Source organism: Podarcis gaigeae (genome assembly GCF_964106915.1).
Source record: "Podarcis gaigeae genome assembly, chromosome: 10".
In the NCBI taxonomy this organism is placed as follows: domain Eukaryota; kingdom Metazoa; phylum Chordata; class Lepidosauria; order Squamata; family Lacertidae; genus Podarcis; species Podarcis gaigeae.
This window is the reverse complement of record NC_139686.1, coordinates 1,640,445-1,654,161: the sequence shown is the minus strand read 5'-3', so window position 1 is coordinate 1,654,161 and position 13,717 is coordinate 1,640,445. Positions and strand designations below refer to the sequence as shown.

Here is a 13,717-nt window from a genome sequence, read left to right as displayed (position 1 = left end):
GAGGAAGCTGAACCCGGCAATCCATCTGCAAAGCGGGGTCCCCCCCCCTTACAATGTTTACGGAAACGGACCGGGAACCAGTGAAGATTTCTTAGGACCCGTGTTCAGGGGCCAGGTGTTAGGGGGCCGTTCAGCTGCTGTCCAAAACTGAATATATCCGTTGCCGGAAGTAATCCATAAACCTCTCCTCCTCCGCCTTCTCGGGATGCCATTGGTGCGCGATGCTCCGGCTCTGGAAAGAGGGAGAGGCGTGAGTTGGGTGCGCTCGGCTTGCCAAGGGTTAAACGGAAACGAGCTAGATTCCTAGACAGGAAAGTAAGACGGGGGGGGGGGCAGGGTCCTCCAGATCAAAAGCCTCTCCCTCCCTTTCCTGCAAGAAGTCGGGCGTGTGGGGGTCCCGTTGGTTCGGCTCTGCAGAGGCTGTTTGGGGGCACCTGCTGGGATCCGGTGAGTCTCCTCTCTCCCAGGATAGGGCCCATGGGGAGAGCGGGGGTCCCAGAGCTGCATGGCGAGAGGGGGGCAATTCAAGGCGTGGAGAGTCGCAGGAGGGCGGCAGCTCTGCTCTTCCTTTGCATGGATGCGCTGCTGACCCCTTGGGTCCAATAGTGGGGAAATGCATGCAGAGAAACCCCATTCGGATGTATGGATCAGTCCCCTTTTACAATAGAGGTTGTCCGCGGATAGAAACATTCGGACATGAAATATACCCTGGTCCCTAAAACCTCACCTGTGCAAGGAGGAAGGGAGGGAGGGAGGGAGGGAGGGAGGGAAGAGAAAGCGCTTCCTCTTGCAGGGCAGAGTAGAACCTGTGGAACTCCCTCCCACAAGAGGCAGAGGCCACCAATCAAGGTGGCCTTAAAAGAGGAGGAGGCCAATCCGTGAAGGAGGAGGAGGAGGACAGGGCGATGGGTGGCTCCTCTGCTCTGTCTCCCCTATAAGATGGAGCCCTTTGGCCTGATCCTGAAGGGCTCATTTTCTCCTCCAGTGCTTAGTGTTGGGGTGCATCCAAGGAATCCGTGTGCTGGGCAATCTCCAGTCCTTGGATCAGCATGAAACTGCAACCGGAGCTTCAGAAGCTGGGCATGCACACTCAGTAGAGTAAACGCAGAACAGAAGTGGCTGGAGAGGCATATGTGAGCAGATTTACAAGCAGTTTATTCAACATACATCAGGACAAAGGAATCATGTCTGCTCTCCTCCATGTCCAAAGCAAGACAGCATAAGCAAAATCTATAAAGTGGTACCTCAGGTTAAGTACTTAATTCGTTCTGGAGGTCCACACTTAACCTGAAACTGTTCTTAACCTGAAGCGCCACTTTAGCTATTGAGGCCTCCTGCTGCTGCCACGCCGCCAGAGCACGATTTCTGTGCTCTTCCTGAAGCAAAGTACTTAACCCGAGGTAATATTTCTGGGTTAGAGCTGTCTGTAACCTGAAGCATCTGTAACCTGAGCTAGCACTGTACACAAACAGAAGTTCCCAGAAAGCTGTGCTGGAGTGTAAACAGGCATGTGACACACAACAGTCATGCCTGTCCCTTAAGATGGAACGGAAATATTCTAACACTTAGTTCCTCCATATGCAAGTGTGGCCTCTGAGATTGCTGGGGGTTGGACTAGATGATCCTTGGGGTGCCATCCACCTCTATAGTCCCATGAAAGCACCACTGGAGGTCTCACAAGCCAAGGCATTCAGAGCAGGAGAGGTCCTGCTGGAAAGGAAACAACCAGTGCAACTGTTTTAAAACAGGAATCCAATGTGTTTGTTGTGGGGGGACTCAGTGGGGAGGGGTAGACCCATGGATGCTGCCTTGATCTCCTTGGACAAAGAGGTGGGAGAGAAATGCCCTTCATAAAGAGAGGCAGCCCAGCCAATCATCTGGCTGCTGCGTTTTGGGCCAGTTCCCGAGTCGCCTTCAAGGCAGTTCCACACAGAGAGCGTTGCAACCATCCCATCTGGTACAGAGCAGGGAGGACCAGGGCCATGTCCTCTCTGTCCCAAAAGGTCTGTGGGGTGGGGAACTAGCCTGAGCTGGACATGGGCCTCAAGCGACCATGATGGACCCAGGAGTGCCCTCAAGTATTCATGACTGGGGAGGGGGCATATTAAGCAATGTAACATCATCATTGTTATTGCTTGTTCCCTGCCAATCACCTGAATTTCCAAGAGCAGATTACAAAATTTAAAAAACAGCAATAAGAACAGTTGAAAACACATTGCACGCATAGAAAGGTTTATTTATTTGCTTTTGAGTGCTGTCCTTTGACCCCACCCACATGTCGTTTGGCCCTCAGGAGTTAGCCAGATAAGGGAATAAATGGGCCCTGAAGTGGGGTTGGGTAGGACAGCATCTCTTGAGGAGCCCTGAGTTAGGACCCCCACTATAACCCAATGCTCAGATAACACTCAATACAAATGACTCACTTGTCAATCACAGTTCTGGCTTCATTCCTTGATTGAAAACTCTGAAAGGCAGGAGCAACCAGGCTGATTCATCTCTCAGAAAGATCAGCAGTTCCCTGCACATTTTGCATGGTCACTTTCCCTGTAAGAGGGCTGGAGACTTACCATATTTTTCTCTCCATAAGACACACTTTTTCTCTCCTAAAAAGGGGGAAATGTGTGTGCGTCTTATGGAGCGAATGCAGGCGGGAAACGCCCTCAAGAGTCACACACACGCTCCGCGCGGCTCTTGCAGGCTCTTCCCCCAGGAGGGAGTGACACGGCCAGTCAGTTCTTTCTCCCTCCTTGTAGAAAAGCCCGCAGGAGCCGTGCACCTTTTAAAGAGCGTGCAGCTCTTGCTGGGTTTTGTGGGAGGTGGGGGAAGGGACAGAGGGACGGTGGGAAAAGCCTGCAAGCGCCACACACACGCTCCACGCGGCTCGTGAAAGGGAGCGCTGAGCAGAGCCTGGGATGCATACAGGCTCTGCTCAGAGCTCCCTTTAAAAATATTTTTTTCTTGCATCACATCCCCTTCTAAAAACTAGGTGCGCCTTATGCTCAGGTGCATTTTATGGAGCAAAAAATACGTTTTCCTTCTCCTTTCTAAAAAAACCTCAAGAGTCTGGGTTGTGGTGCAGTCCAGAGCTGACTCTTCCAAGACTCATACATACTTCCTCACGGAATATTTTTCTCTTCCAGGCAATATGTCAGTTTTGTAACAGAACAATGTATTTGCTTTGTAGAATTTGCAAGGACCTGTAATTCAGACAGACAGAGCTTGGCAGAAGATCAAGGGATTCCTTCATCTCTTGGAGGCTTCCTGAGAGCACAGATGGATGAGAAAAACTCAGCTGGCCCTGAAGCAGGAAGAAGCCATGTCATCAGAACTGGGAGTCGTGGGGGATTCTGGGGAAAAACTGTGCAGAAGATCCTGGGTGAGGAGGACACCCTCCGCTCAGAGGTGCAGAGCCAGCAATTGAGGCAGTTCTGCTTCCAGGAGGCCAAAGGACCTCGAGAGGTTTGCAGCCGACTCTACCACCTTTACCATCAATGGCTGAAGCCAGAACGGCACACGAAAGCTGAGATGCTGGACCTGGTGATCTTGGAGCAGTTCCTGGCTGCCCTTCCACTGGAGATAGAGCGTTGGGTGAGGGAATGCGGAGCGAAGACCAGTTCCCAGGCAGTGGCCCTGGCCGAAGGTTTCCTCCTGAGTCAGGCAGAGGAGAGGAAGCAGGCAGAGCAGCAGGTGAGAGAGACTTTCCTCTGGATACTCCAAAGGGGCTCCGAACATGAGTGAGGGTATCTGAAAACTCTCCATCCTTTTTTGGAAAGCAGGCATTGAATGCTATCAGATTGCCCTTCAGTTTTTGCCTTTGTCTTCCTTTTCTAACTCTTCTTTATATTCTCTGTTTCGAAACTTTGTTGCTATTTCAGAGACAGGATCTGTTTGCAGAAATGGGTCCAGATTCCTCTGAGACCAAAAGGACGCCACTGGACACCAGAGAGAGGCTGCTGGGTAAGGAAGGAGTCCGTTCTCCGTTTGGTCCCTTTCTGTCGATATCAAAACAAATCCATGGGTTCTTGTCATCTTTTTTTTTTTGGGGGGGGAGACACTTGGGGCCAAGAGCACCAAGGAGGGAGATGTATTTTTTAACCCAACTAAATTATGAAATGGGTCCAAATGTCCAGATGCACTCAGAAGGTGAGACTTTTTGGAGAGCAGCTGCACTCCTGGCTTCCCACTTACCTGTGTCTCTTGCAGGTGACCAGATGATGCCAGCAAGACCTCTTCTTCCATCTATTCCTGGTGGGGAAGGAGAAGCAGCGGTTGTGGAAGCAGCTCAGGTAGAGGGAGGGAGCCCTGTGGGGAAGGGGGCTGAGGGGTGGGGCAGCCAGGGTGCCTCTGGCCCCCAAGGAATCTTTCTCCTCCTCTTGGCTTCTGCCCAAGCTTCTCTGAAGGCGTCTTTGTCAAGGGCAGCTTGGACAGAAGCCAAGAGGCTGGGAATGCCATTCGAGAAGCTTAATGGGCTGAGAATAAGGAACAGCCACCTTGCCTTAACTCGCCTTCTGACGGTCACTAGGATCATTCATAAGTCATTGTCGTTTTATTTCTAGAGTTATCATTGAATGCTAAAATAGACTTTTAAGCAGTTCATCAAGCCTAAAAAACAGTTCCCAGGATTCACCTATCCAGTTACATCAGTTGCACAATGGGGCTTTCCCCACCTTCTCCTCCCTACATTCCCCCAGTGCACTTCTGGAAGTTGTCTTTAGGGCATCAGAAGGGTCCCGTCCCCCCAAGAACAGGACATGGGGAGCAGAGAGGGGATCCTTCCATCTGGCACAGACAGAAGGATTTTAAGAACACAATGAAGAGTTCCTTCCATTTACACAAAGATTAATCTTCATCACTAAATCACACAAGAAAAGAATTACATTAAGACATTGAAAGCAGCACCCACAATTAAAACGTGCAGCAGGACGATCCCATTGAAACAAAACACCATTTAATGAGCAGAAAGAAACCGAGCAATGTGTAGCAGATAATCTTTATGCTCTCTAAAGAGGACCTTTTCCTTTCTCTCTTAGGGTCCAGTGTGCTTTGAAGATGTCGCTGTTCATTTCACAGATGAGGAATGGGCGTTGCTGGATCCTGACCAGAGAGCTCTGCATAAGGAAGTCATGGAGGAGAATTGTGGGATAGTGGCCTCTCTCAGTAAGGCTCCATTGCGCATCATAACCTCTGTTTGGAAATTCCATGCATATCTCTCTCTGATAAGCCTCCCTGTTTTTGAGGGAGGTCTGCAGGGCCACTTGCAGCACCTGGGATTATAATACCCCCTAAACTCACCTTAAATGGAGGTCTATCAACTGTTTTGACCATGGACATGATCAAGCCAGCATAGACCTTGCTGAGAATGGAATGGGAACATGCTGGGAATTTGAGGTTAAGAAAGCACATCTTTGTTTGACACTGTCCTGCCTTGTATTGCCCAAAATCTTCCTGACACAGAGCTTGTGGAAGGCATTGAGGGGTTGTTTCTGATGGTTGTAATTGCCCACAATTCACTTCACAAAGCAGCTTGCTCAACACACAGTCCTAGTAGACCTTCATCTTGGTATTGAACGGTTAGCATCCCATTCGCCCATACTCTTTTGGAGAGGTGAGCCGTTGCCGTAACTGCCTCGCCAGTACACTTGTCCAGGTCAGCATCAACGAAGAGGTTGTTGGTTTCTTAGGTAGACACAATCATCCACCACCTCCAGTGGCTGAAACTCGCATGGTTCTAGGCGCATTTTGCAACAGGGAATGTCATAGACACGAGCAGTTTCTGAGCTCTGCGTGCAGAACTGCACCTAAGATTTCAGAATAAAACTGCAGAGTGGAAGGAAAGGAGGACCTTTTTCTGCCTCCCCACTTCCAGCTACTCTTTGAAGACTGAAGGAGAGACCTTCTTTAAAAATCGGGGGGGGGGGGCAGGGGAAGGACAAGACCATGTGAAAAATGAACATATTATTTTAGCTGCTGTTCATTCCTTTTCAGCTTTGTATTTTTGTCATAAGAGAGTGCATATGGACATTCCATTTTTGAGCCCATAACCTAGGTTTAAGGTCCTCTTTATGTCCTAGCTGTCCTATCTCTGTTTCTAACACTGACCACCTCTAGTGTGTGGTCAGCAGTGTTGATGCATGGAATTCTTCCTCTATCACAAGGGTTGGAGATCAGTATTCAATACAGTGGCACTCCATTTCTTCATGCAGCTCTAATCCATTTCTTCATTGCAGGTGGTGATGATTTGGAAATTGAGAGCGAGGATGCCCATGACAGAATCCACACAGTGGAGAAGCCATTGCCACTCTTGGAGTGTGGAGAGAGCTTCAGTCACAGCTCCCATTCGACTACCCACCAAAGAAATGCTATTGGGAAGAAACCCTCTCAGTTCTCTGAAGGGGGGGGAACTTTCTGTTGGAATGAAAACCTCACTTCACAGGAAATAATTCCCACAGGGGAAGACCCACTGAAATGCTTGGAATGTGGAAAGAGCTTCAGTAAGAGTGCACATCTCATTTCACATCAAATAATTCATACAGGCAAGAAACCCTATCAGTGCTTGGAATGTAGGAAAAGCTTTAATACAAGCAAAACCTTCCGTAAACACCAGAGAATTCACAGGGGGGAGAGGCCATTTCAATGCCGAGAGTGTGGAAAGAGCTTCATTCAGAGAACCCATCTCACAGCCCATCAAATAATTCATACAGGTGAGAAACCCTATCAGTGCTTGGAATGTGGGCGGAGCTTCAATCACAGGACGACTCTCACGGTCCATCAAAGGATTCACAGTGGTGAGAAACCCTATCAGTGCTCAGAATGTGGGAAGAGTTTCTGCCAGAGAGCCAATCTCACTTCTCACCAAAGAATTCACACAGGGGAGAAACCATATCAGTGCTTGGAATGTGGGAAGAGCTTCAGTCTGAAGAAAAGTCTCACTTCCCACCAAAGAATTCACAGTGGTGAGAAACCCTATCAGTGCTTGGAATGCGGAAAGAGTTTCTGCCAGAGAGTCAATCTCACTCACCACCAAAGAATTCACACAGGTGAAAAACCCTATCAGTGCTTGGAATGTGGGAAGAGCTTCAGTATGAAGCAAAGTCTCACTTCCCACCAAAGCATTCATACCGGGGAGAAACCCTATCGATGCTTGGATTGTGGAAAGAGTTTCTGCCAGAGAGCCGATCTCACTTCCCACCAAAGAATTCACACAGGGGAGAAACCCTATCAGTGCTTGGAATGTGGAAAGAATTTCCGCCAGAAAGTCAACCTCACTTCCCACCAAAGAATTCACACAGGGGAGAAACCCTATCAGTGCTTGGAATGTGGGAAGAGTTTCCGCCAGAAAGTCAACCTCACTTCCCACCAAAGAATTCACACAGGGGAGAAACCCTATAAGTGCTTGGAATGTGGAAAGAGCTTCAGTCATAAACAAAGTCTCCCTTCCCATCAAAGAATTCACAGTGGTGAGAAACCTTATCAGTGCTTGGAATGTGGAAAGGGCTTTGGTAAGAGGACCAAGCTCATGGCCCATCGACGAACTCACAGTGGTGAGAAACCCTATCAATGCTTGGATTGTGGAAAGAGTTTCAGCCAAAGGGCCAATCTAACTTGCCATGAAAGAATTCACACAGGGGAGAAACCCTATAAGTGCTTGGAATGTGGAAAGAGCTTCAGTCAAAAGCAAAGTCTCACTTCCCATCAAAGAATTCACAGTGGTGAGAAACCTTATCAGTGCTTGGAATGTGGAAAGGGCTTTGGTAAGAGGACCAAGCTCATGGCCCATCGACGAACTCACAGTGGTGAGAAACCCTATCAGTGCTTGGATTGTGGAAAGAGTTTCAGCCAGAAAGCCCATCTCACTTCCCACCAAAGAATTCACAGTGGTGAGAAACCATATCAGTGCTTGGAATGTGGGAAGAGCTTCAGTAAAAGGACCAACCTCACTTCCCACCAAAGAATTCACAGTGGCGAGAAACCATATCAGTGCTTGGAATGTGAAAATAGCTTCAGTAAGAGGACTAACCTCATGGCTCATCAAAGAATCCACACTGGGGAAAAACCCTATCAGTGCTTGGAATGTGGGAAGAGCTTCACCCGGAAGGACAACCTCACTTCCCACCAAAGAATTCACAGTGGTGAGAAACCATATCAGTGCTTGGAATGTGGAAAGAGCTTCAGTAAGAGGACTAACCTCATGGCCCATCAAAGAGTTCATACAGGGGAGAATCATAGAATTTTAGACCTGCAGGAGACTTCTGGGTCGTCTAGTCCACTGCAGGACTCTCAACTAAAGCTTCCATGACATATTGCCTTCAAACTTCTCCTTACAAACCTCCAAGGAAGGAGAGTCCACAACCTTCCAAGGGCGTCTCTAATTTGAAGCCATTGATTTGGGTGCCAGCCTCCAGAGCCGGTGAAAACAAGCTTGTTCAATCTTCCACCTGACAGCCCTTCCTGTTCCTCAGAAGGCTTGGTTTCCCAACCCTTAATTGTCTTGCTCACCTCCCTCTGCACACCTTCCAGCTTGTCAAAATCCTTCTTAAATTGGGGCACCCAGAACTGGACACAGGACTCCAGGTGTGGTCTGAACAAGGCAGAAGAAAGTGGGACTATTACTTTTCTTGATCTGGACACTTGACTTCTTTGGACGCAGCCTAGAATAACAGCCTATTTCGCTGATGTTGACTCATGTTAGTCTTGTGGTCCACTAAGACAGCAGGTCTTTTCCATATGTACTATTGACAAGCCTGGTGTGTCCCATCTTATATTTGTGCAGGTGATTCATCTTGCCTAAGAGCAGAATCTTACCATTCTTCTTAGTGAAATTTATTGGATGCCTTTATATACCACCTGTTTCTTCAAGAAGCTCAGTGTGGTCTTAAGTGGTTCTCCCCCTCATTGTTTAATCTTGACAACAACCCTGTGAGGTAGGTTGGGCTGTGAAGCCATCACCCTGTGAGCTGCATGGCTGAGTGGAGATTTGAACCCAGGTCTCCCAGGTCCTAGTCCAAAACTCTTAAGCACTGCACCCCACTGGCTCTCGAATGAGACTCTTGGAAAGTGCATGCATGCGCGTTTACTTAAAGTTTCAGTCTTGGTGTTTGTATTTAAAGTTGTGTACACATGTATCAATGACATTAATATATATTATATTAATATATTAATGTAATTACAGTAGAAGAGTAATTTTTAGGTAATGCTAGATGGCAATAGGGTTAGTTTGGAATGCTGGGATTGAAAAATTGAACAATTTCCACATGAATCACAACAAGATCTAAGATATAAATACAAAACGCCAACAGCAACAACCCCCGAAAAAGCCCCATGTCATGTATTGGTGAAGTTGTTAGAAAATTTATTATGAGAAAGGGGTAAAAGTGTTAAAAGTTCATGCAACCATCTTCTCGGGGTTCCTACTCTTTGTGTGGCTGAACCTTGTTGCTACAAATAAATATCAGGTCTCCTGACCACTGTTTTGCCCCTTTAACTTGCCTGGATTCTCCTTCTTTGCTGACCCTGGAGGGACCGCGGGAGGTGGCCCCCTGGGGAGCTGGGCAGTGGAGGAAATCAGCACCCCAGGATCTTTTCCTTCTCAGTGCTTTTCCACCTGAGCCTCTTACCTAAAAGCCTGACACCCTGCAATGAGACAGGAATGTGTCCCTGCCCTCAGCAAACAAAATAGCTCCCCTCCCAAGATACTGAGGTGCCCTGAGGGCTGTGTGGGACCCCCAGTCATAGAAATGAAAAGGGGAGAGGCTCAGGAAAGTTTCAGGCGGGGATGGGCAGCACAGGATCCAGAAGCTCCGTCTCGCTCATTCCTCCACACTACTCCCCCCCCAATTACACCTGCCTCCCCCCCCCCATGGCTCCTTCACAAGTGTGGGGAAGCTGCGACCCCTCTGCCCCCATCAAAGTTCCTTTAAGACCCCAAGTTGCATGAGGCAGGCTCACCTGCAGTGAAACAAAATGAAGCTGCCCTGGCTTAGTGGAGCCAGGCTGGGGGCACCGTGGGGACCCCAGAAATGTGCCCCTAGAAGAAATGTGCCTCCCCAGTTGGAGGCAGCCCTCTTTCTGAAGCACCAAGAGAGTAAACGGACAGTTCTCTGAATGGAGAGGAGCAGAAAGCGGAGTCCCCTCAAGATCAGTATTGGGACCTGCGGCTTTTCAACTTTTTCATAAATGATCTAGACTTAGGAGGGAGCAAAGTTTGCTGATGGCAGTAAATTGTCCAGGGTTGTTCAAAGAAAGAGAGATTGCAAGGAGCTCGAAAAGGACTTCTCCAAATGGGTTGAATGGGCAGAAAATACAGTTCATTGTCAATGAGATTAAAGTGATGTATGTTGGGACAAAAAAAATACCTCTTAATGTCATATACAGGCTCATGGGGTCTGAACTGGATTTCCCTGTGTGCTCTAGGAGACCAGGGGAGAGGGGAGCTGGTCGCAGCAGGAGGGGGACTCTCCCTGGATGCTTCAGCTGATGGCCTCCTCTTCTGGGTCTCCTAGCCCCCCCCCCACTCCTCCCTCTGAGCCTGAACTGCTCTCTGTCCCAGCCTCTTCCTGCTCACCAAACCCTGTTGCATCCTCAGGTTGCAACACCTCCCCTCCTGTTCTGCTCCCTTTTCTCCCTCTATCTGCTCATCGCCATCCCTCCACCAGCCCCCAGGATCTGAGCCTTCTTTCCTTGTGGGTACCCCAGACTGGTGCCTCCCCCCCCTGCACCCCTCCAGTCCATGACAGCAACATCAACAACAGTAAAATCAGTAGGATAGCAATATGCACTGTGCTCCTCTGGCAGGAAGACTCCCTAGCAGCATGATTGACTAATAACTTCTGGGACTAAGGAAAAATATTATCCTCCCCAAACCCCAGAATAAGCAGTAGCTTTGGGGTTCATGAGTGAAGATTGGCCCCCCCAGGAGACTTTCCTGGTACCTGCAACCCATCCTTCCCCCTCTTGCAGTTAGGCTTGGGGGGGGGGGCGGGAATCTCCCATTAAATTTTAAGTTTTCTTCAGAACGTGCAGGGGGCAGGGATGAAGTTCTGTTGAATAAGTAATGTTTGGAGATCATGCGGTGGTGGGGGTGACAGAGTTTGTGGCAAAAACCAGTCTGTCACACAAACACCCATCCTGAATGCTTGATTAAAGCAACTCCAAGGCCTGAGCCAAGTATCGGCGGGGTAGGGGACACGTGTAGAGCAAGTCCCACACTGAGGTCAAAAACACACACAGAAGCAGCAGGACTTTTTCAGTAATAGTTTACTGAGCTTTCAAAGCGTACAGTTCTCACTGGGACCCCAGTGAGGCACAAAACTTTGCTCCTGAGAGCAAATCCAGTTTCAGCCGTAAAAAAAATAGAGCACACAGGATACCCAAGTCAGGCACACAATCTGGCAGAAGGGAGCAAGGGAGGAAAGAGGCTGGAAGGACGCAGGGCAATGGAGGTGTGACTTTCGCTTCCTGTCGTCCGGGAGGGAAGTCAGGAACTCGGCATCTGCAGGGGCTTCACGAAGCAAACCTGGCAGGGAACTGCCATCGGAGCTCAGGGTGGTGGAGAGGCTCTCGGATGCTGGGAGACCCTCGGATGCTGAGGAGGGAACCAGCCGGGGAAGAGGGAGGGCTTCCGCTGAAGAAGGAGGGGAGGAGGAGACAGCGTCGGAGGTAAGGCTCAGAGACGCTTCCAGCGAGACCAGCGGTGAGAGCTCAGGACCTCCCCTTGGAACGCCCACTCTGCGCAGAAAGCTGTCGCGCAGGGAATCAAGGAGGAGACTTTCTGTCAAAGAACTTTTATGTTGGAAGAAGTTCAGGAAACGCCCACTGACGGATTCTGCCAGTGATTAAGGCAGCCACGAACTTATGGCTGTCCGGTTAGGGAGAGTTTGAAACCAACTACGCAACTGGGAGCGTTTTGGCGCTTACGCACAAGCAACCCCTTATCCCATTACAAAAGCTTTCTTCTTTTTTTCAAAAAAAATATTCATTTTATAACACAAATAAAGAACACAAACAGAAAAACAAACAATGCAAACAGATTATTCTCTTATCCTTATTTTTCTAAACATTGTTAGGTGGGCTTCCCTGAGTCCCACCTATCTGATTTTCATACTTCACCTTTAGCAGTTTACATATATCATAGTTTCTAACCATCTTTTTTTTTTAATCACACTTAAATTAACTTCACATTTTATCGCTTACAAATAATATTATTTTAAAATACACTATCTTCTACTTCTAACCCTACAGCCTATATCCACTACCAGAACTATTCTGAGATTTAAATATTAACATATTTTTTCAACTATTCCTTAAGCTTCTTCCAGTCTTCTTCCACCATCTCTTCTCTCTCGTCTCGGAGTCTCCCAGTCAGTTCGGCAAGTTCCATATAGTCCTCCATCTTCATCTGCCATTCTTCGATAGTTGGTAAATCTTGTTTCTTCCGATTCCTTTCTCCCCAATTTCTCCCAATCCACCATCATGATATTGTGCCCCACATCCCTGGCCCATTCAATCATTACAGATTTCACTTGTTCATCTTTCGTATGCCATTCCAGCAATAAATTATACATTTTAGATAGGTATTTTGTTTTTGTATCTAATAAATCCATTTCTAGTTTGGATTTCTCTGTTTGAAAACCAATTTTCTTATCCATTTTAAACATTTCATTTATCTGGGTGTACTGGAACCAATCATCTAATTTATCTTTCAACGGATCATAAGATTTTAATCTAAATTGGTCCCCTACTTCCATCAAACTATCATTATACTTCAACCATGTATCTTTCATCTTCAACCTTTTATGGGTCTTAGCTTCCAATGGTGATACCCATCTGGGTGTTTTCCTTTCTAACAAATCCCTGTATCTTATTCAAACATCATCCAAAGATTTTCTAATTATATGATTTTTAAATCCTTTGTGAGCTTTTATCTTGTCATACCATAAATATGCATGCCAACCAAATACATTATCAAAACCTTCCAAATCCGAAACATCTGTATCTTCCAATAAAAACCATTGTTTCAGCCAGCAAAAGGCTGCAGCTTCAAAGTAAATCCTTAAATCTGGCAGGGAGAAACCCCCTCTCTCTTTTACATCTGTTAATAATTTAAACTTAATTCTAGGTTTTCCCCTGCCAGATAAATTTAGATAATACCTTTTGCCATTCCTTAAAACAATTCAACTTATAAATGATAGGGAGTACTTGGAACAAAAATAACACCTTAGGCAATTCATTCATCTTTATCGCAGAAATTCAGCCCAACAAAGATAGTTTCAACCTTGTACAAATATCCAAATCTCTTTTGATATTTTTCTATAACTTTTCATAGTTGTCTTTGTAAAAATGCATTTTTTGCAGTCATATTTACACCCATATATTACACCTTTTTCACAAACTTCAGCCCTGTGGGTTCCTCTAAATTAAGTTTTTCATGTATCATTATTTCCCCCCCCCTAAAACTTTGGTTTTATTCTTATTCAATTTGAAATCTGCAACTTGTCCGAACTGTTTAATTATCTTCAGTGCTTTGATTGCACTGATCTCAGGGTCCTGTAAAGTCAATACCAAATCATCAGCAAAGGCTTTTAATTTATATTGTTTAGTTCCCACTACTATGCCTTTAACTTCCTTATCATATTCAGCAGCACATCTAGGACAGAAATAGAAAGCGGGGGGGGGGGGGGGGAGTGGGACCCTTGCCTGGTTCCCTTCTCAATTCTAATTT

General features: G+C 47.2%; 2 protein-coding genes and 2 long non-coding RNA genes across 7 annotated transcripts in view; 3 read left to right on the top strand and 1 right to left on the bottom strand.

Moving 5' to 3' along the window:
* Positions 1-10,387, top strand: part of LOC310826366 — a 33,401-nt gene extending 23,014 nt beyond the window's left edge. Inside the window, exon 2 of the long non-coding RNA XR_014555794.1 lies at positions 10,192-10,387. This is a non-coding gene — a long non-coding RNA (uncharacterized lncRNA). The remainder of the gene's footprint in view (positions 1-10,191) is intronic.
* Positions 1-13,717, top strand: part of LOC310826297 — a 153,036-nt gene that overhangs the window by 34,600 nt on the left and 104,719 nt on the right. The gene's annotated exons all lie outside the window — the stretch shown is intronic.
* LOC310826028 (uncharacterized protein) overlaps positions 1-13,717 on the bottom strand; it is an 84,184-nt gene that overhangs the window by 34,505 nt on the left and 35,962 nt on the right. The window lies entirely within an intron of this gene.
* LOC310825931 (uncharacterized protein) overlaps positions 115-13,717 on the top strand; it is a 148,766-nt gene continuing 135,163 nt past the window's right edge. The window contains exons 1-6 of one of the 4 annotated variants that reach the window (XR_014555569.1): positions 115-447; positions 3,185-3,687; positions 3,876-3,957; positions 4,204-4,286; positions 5,031-5,157; positions 6,228-9,079. Coding sequence is in view for 1 of the 4 variants with exons in the window: in XM_083700121.1 (XP_083556247.1) it covers positions 3,274-3,687; positions 3,876-3,957; positions 4,204-4,286; positions 5,031-5,157; positions 6,228-8,296 (2,775 nt within the window). In the remaining 3 variants the exon portion in view is untranslated. Of the gene's footprint in view, positions 448-627; positions 670-3,184; positions 3,688-3,875; positions 3,958-4,203; positions 4,287-5,030; positions 5,158-6,227; positions 9,482-13,717 lie in introns of those variants that run through there. The other 3 variants (XR_014555570.1, XR_014555571.1, XM_083700121.1) reach the window with 3 other exon arrangements.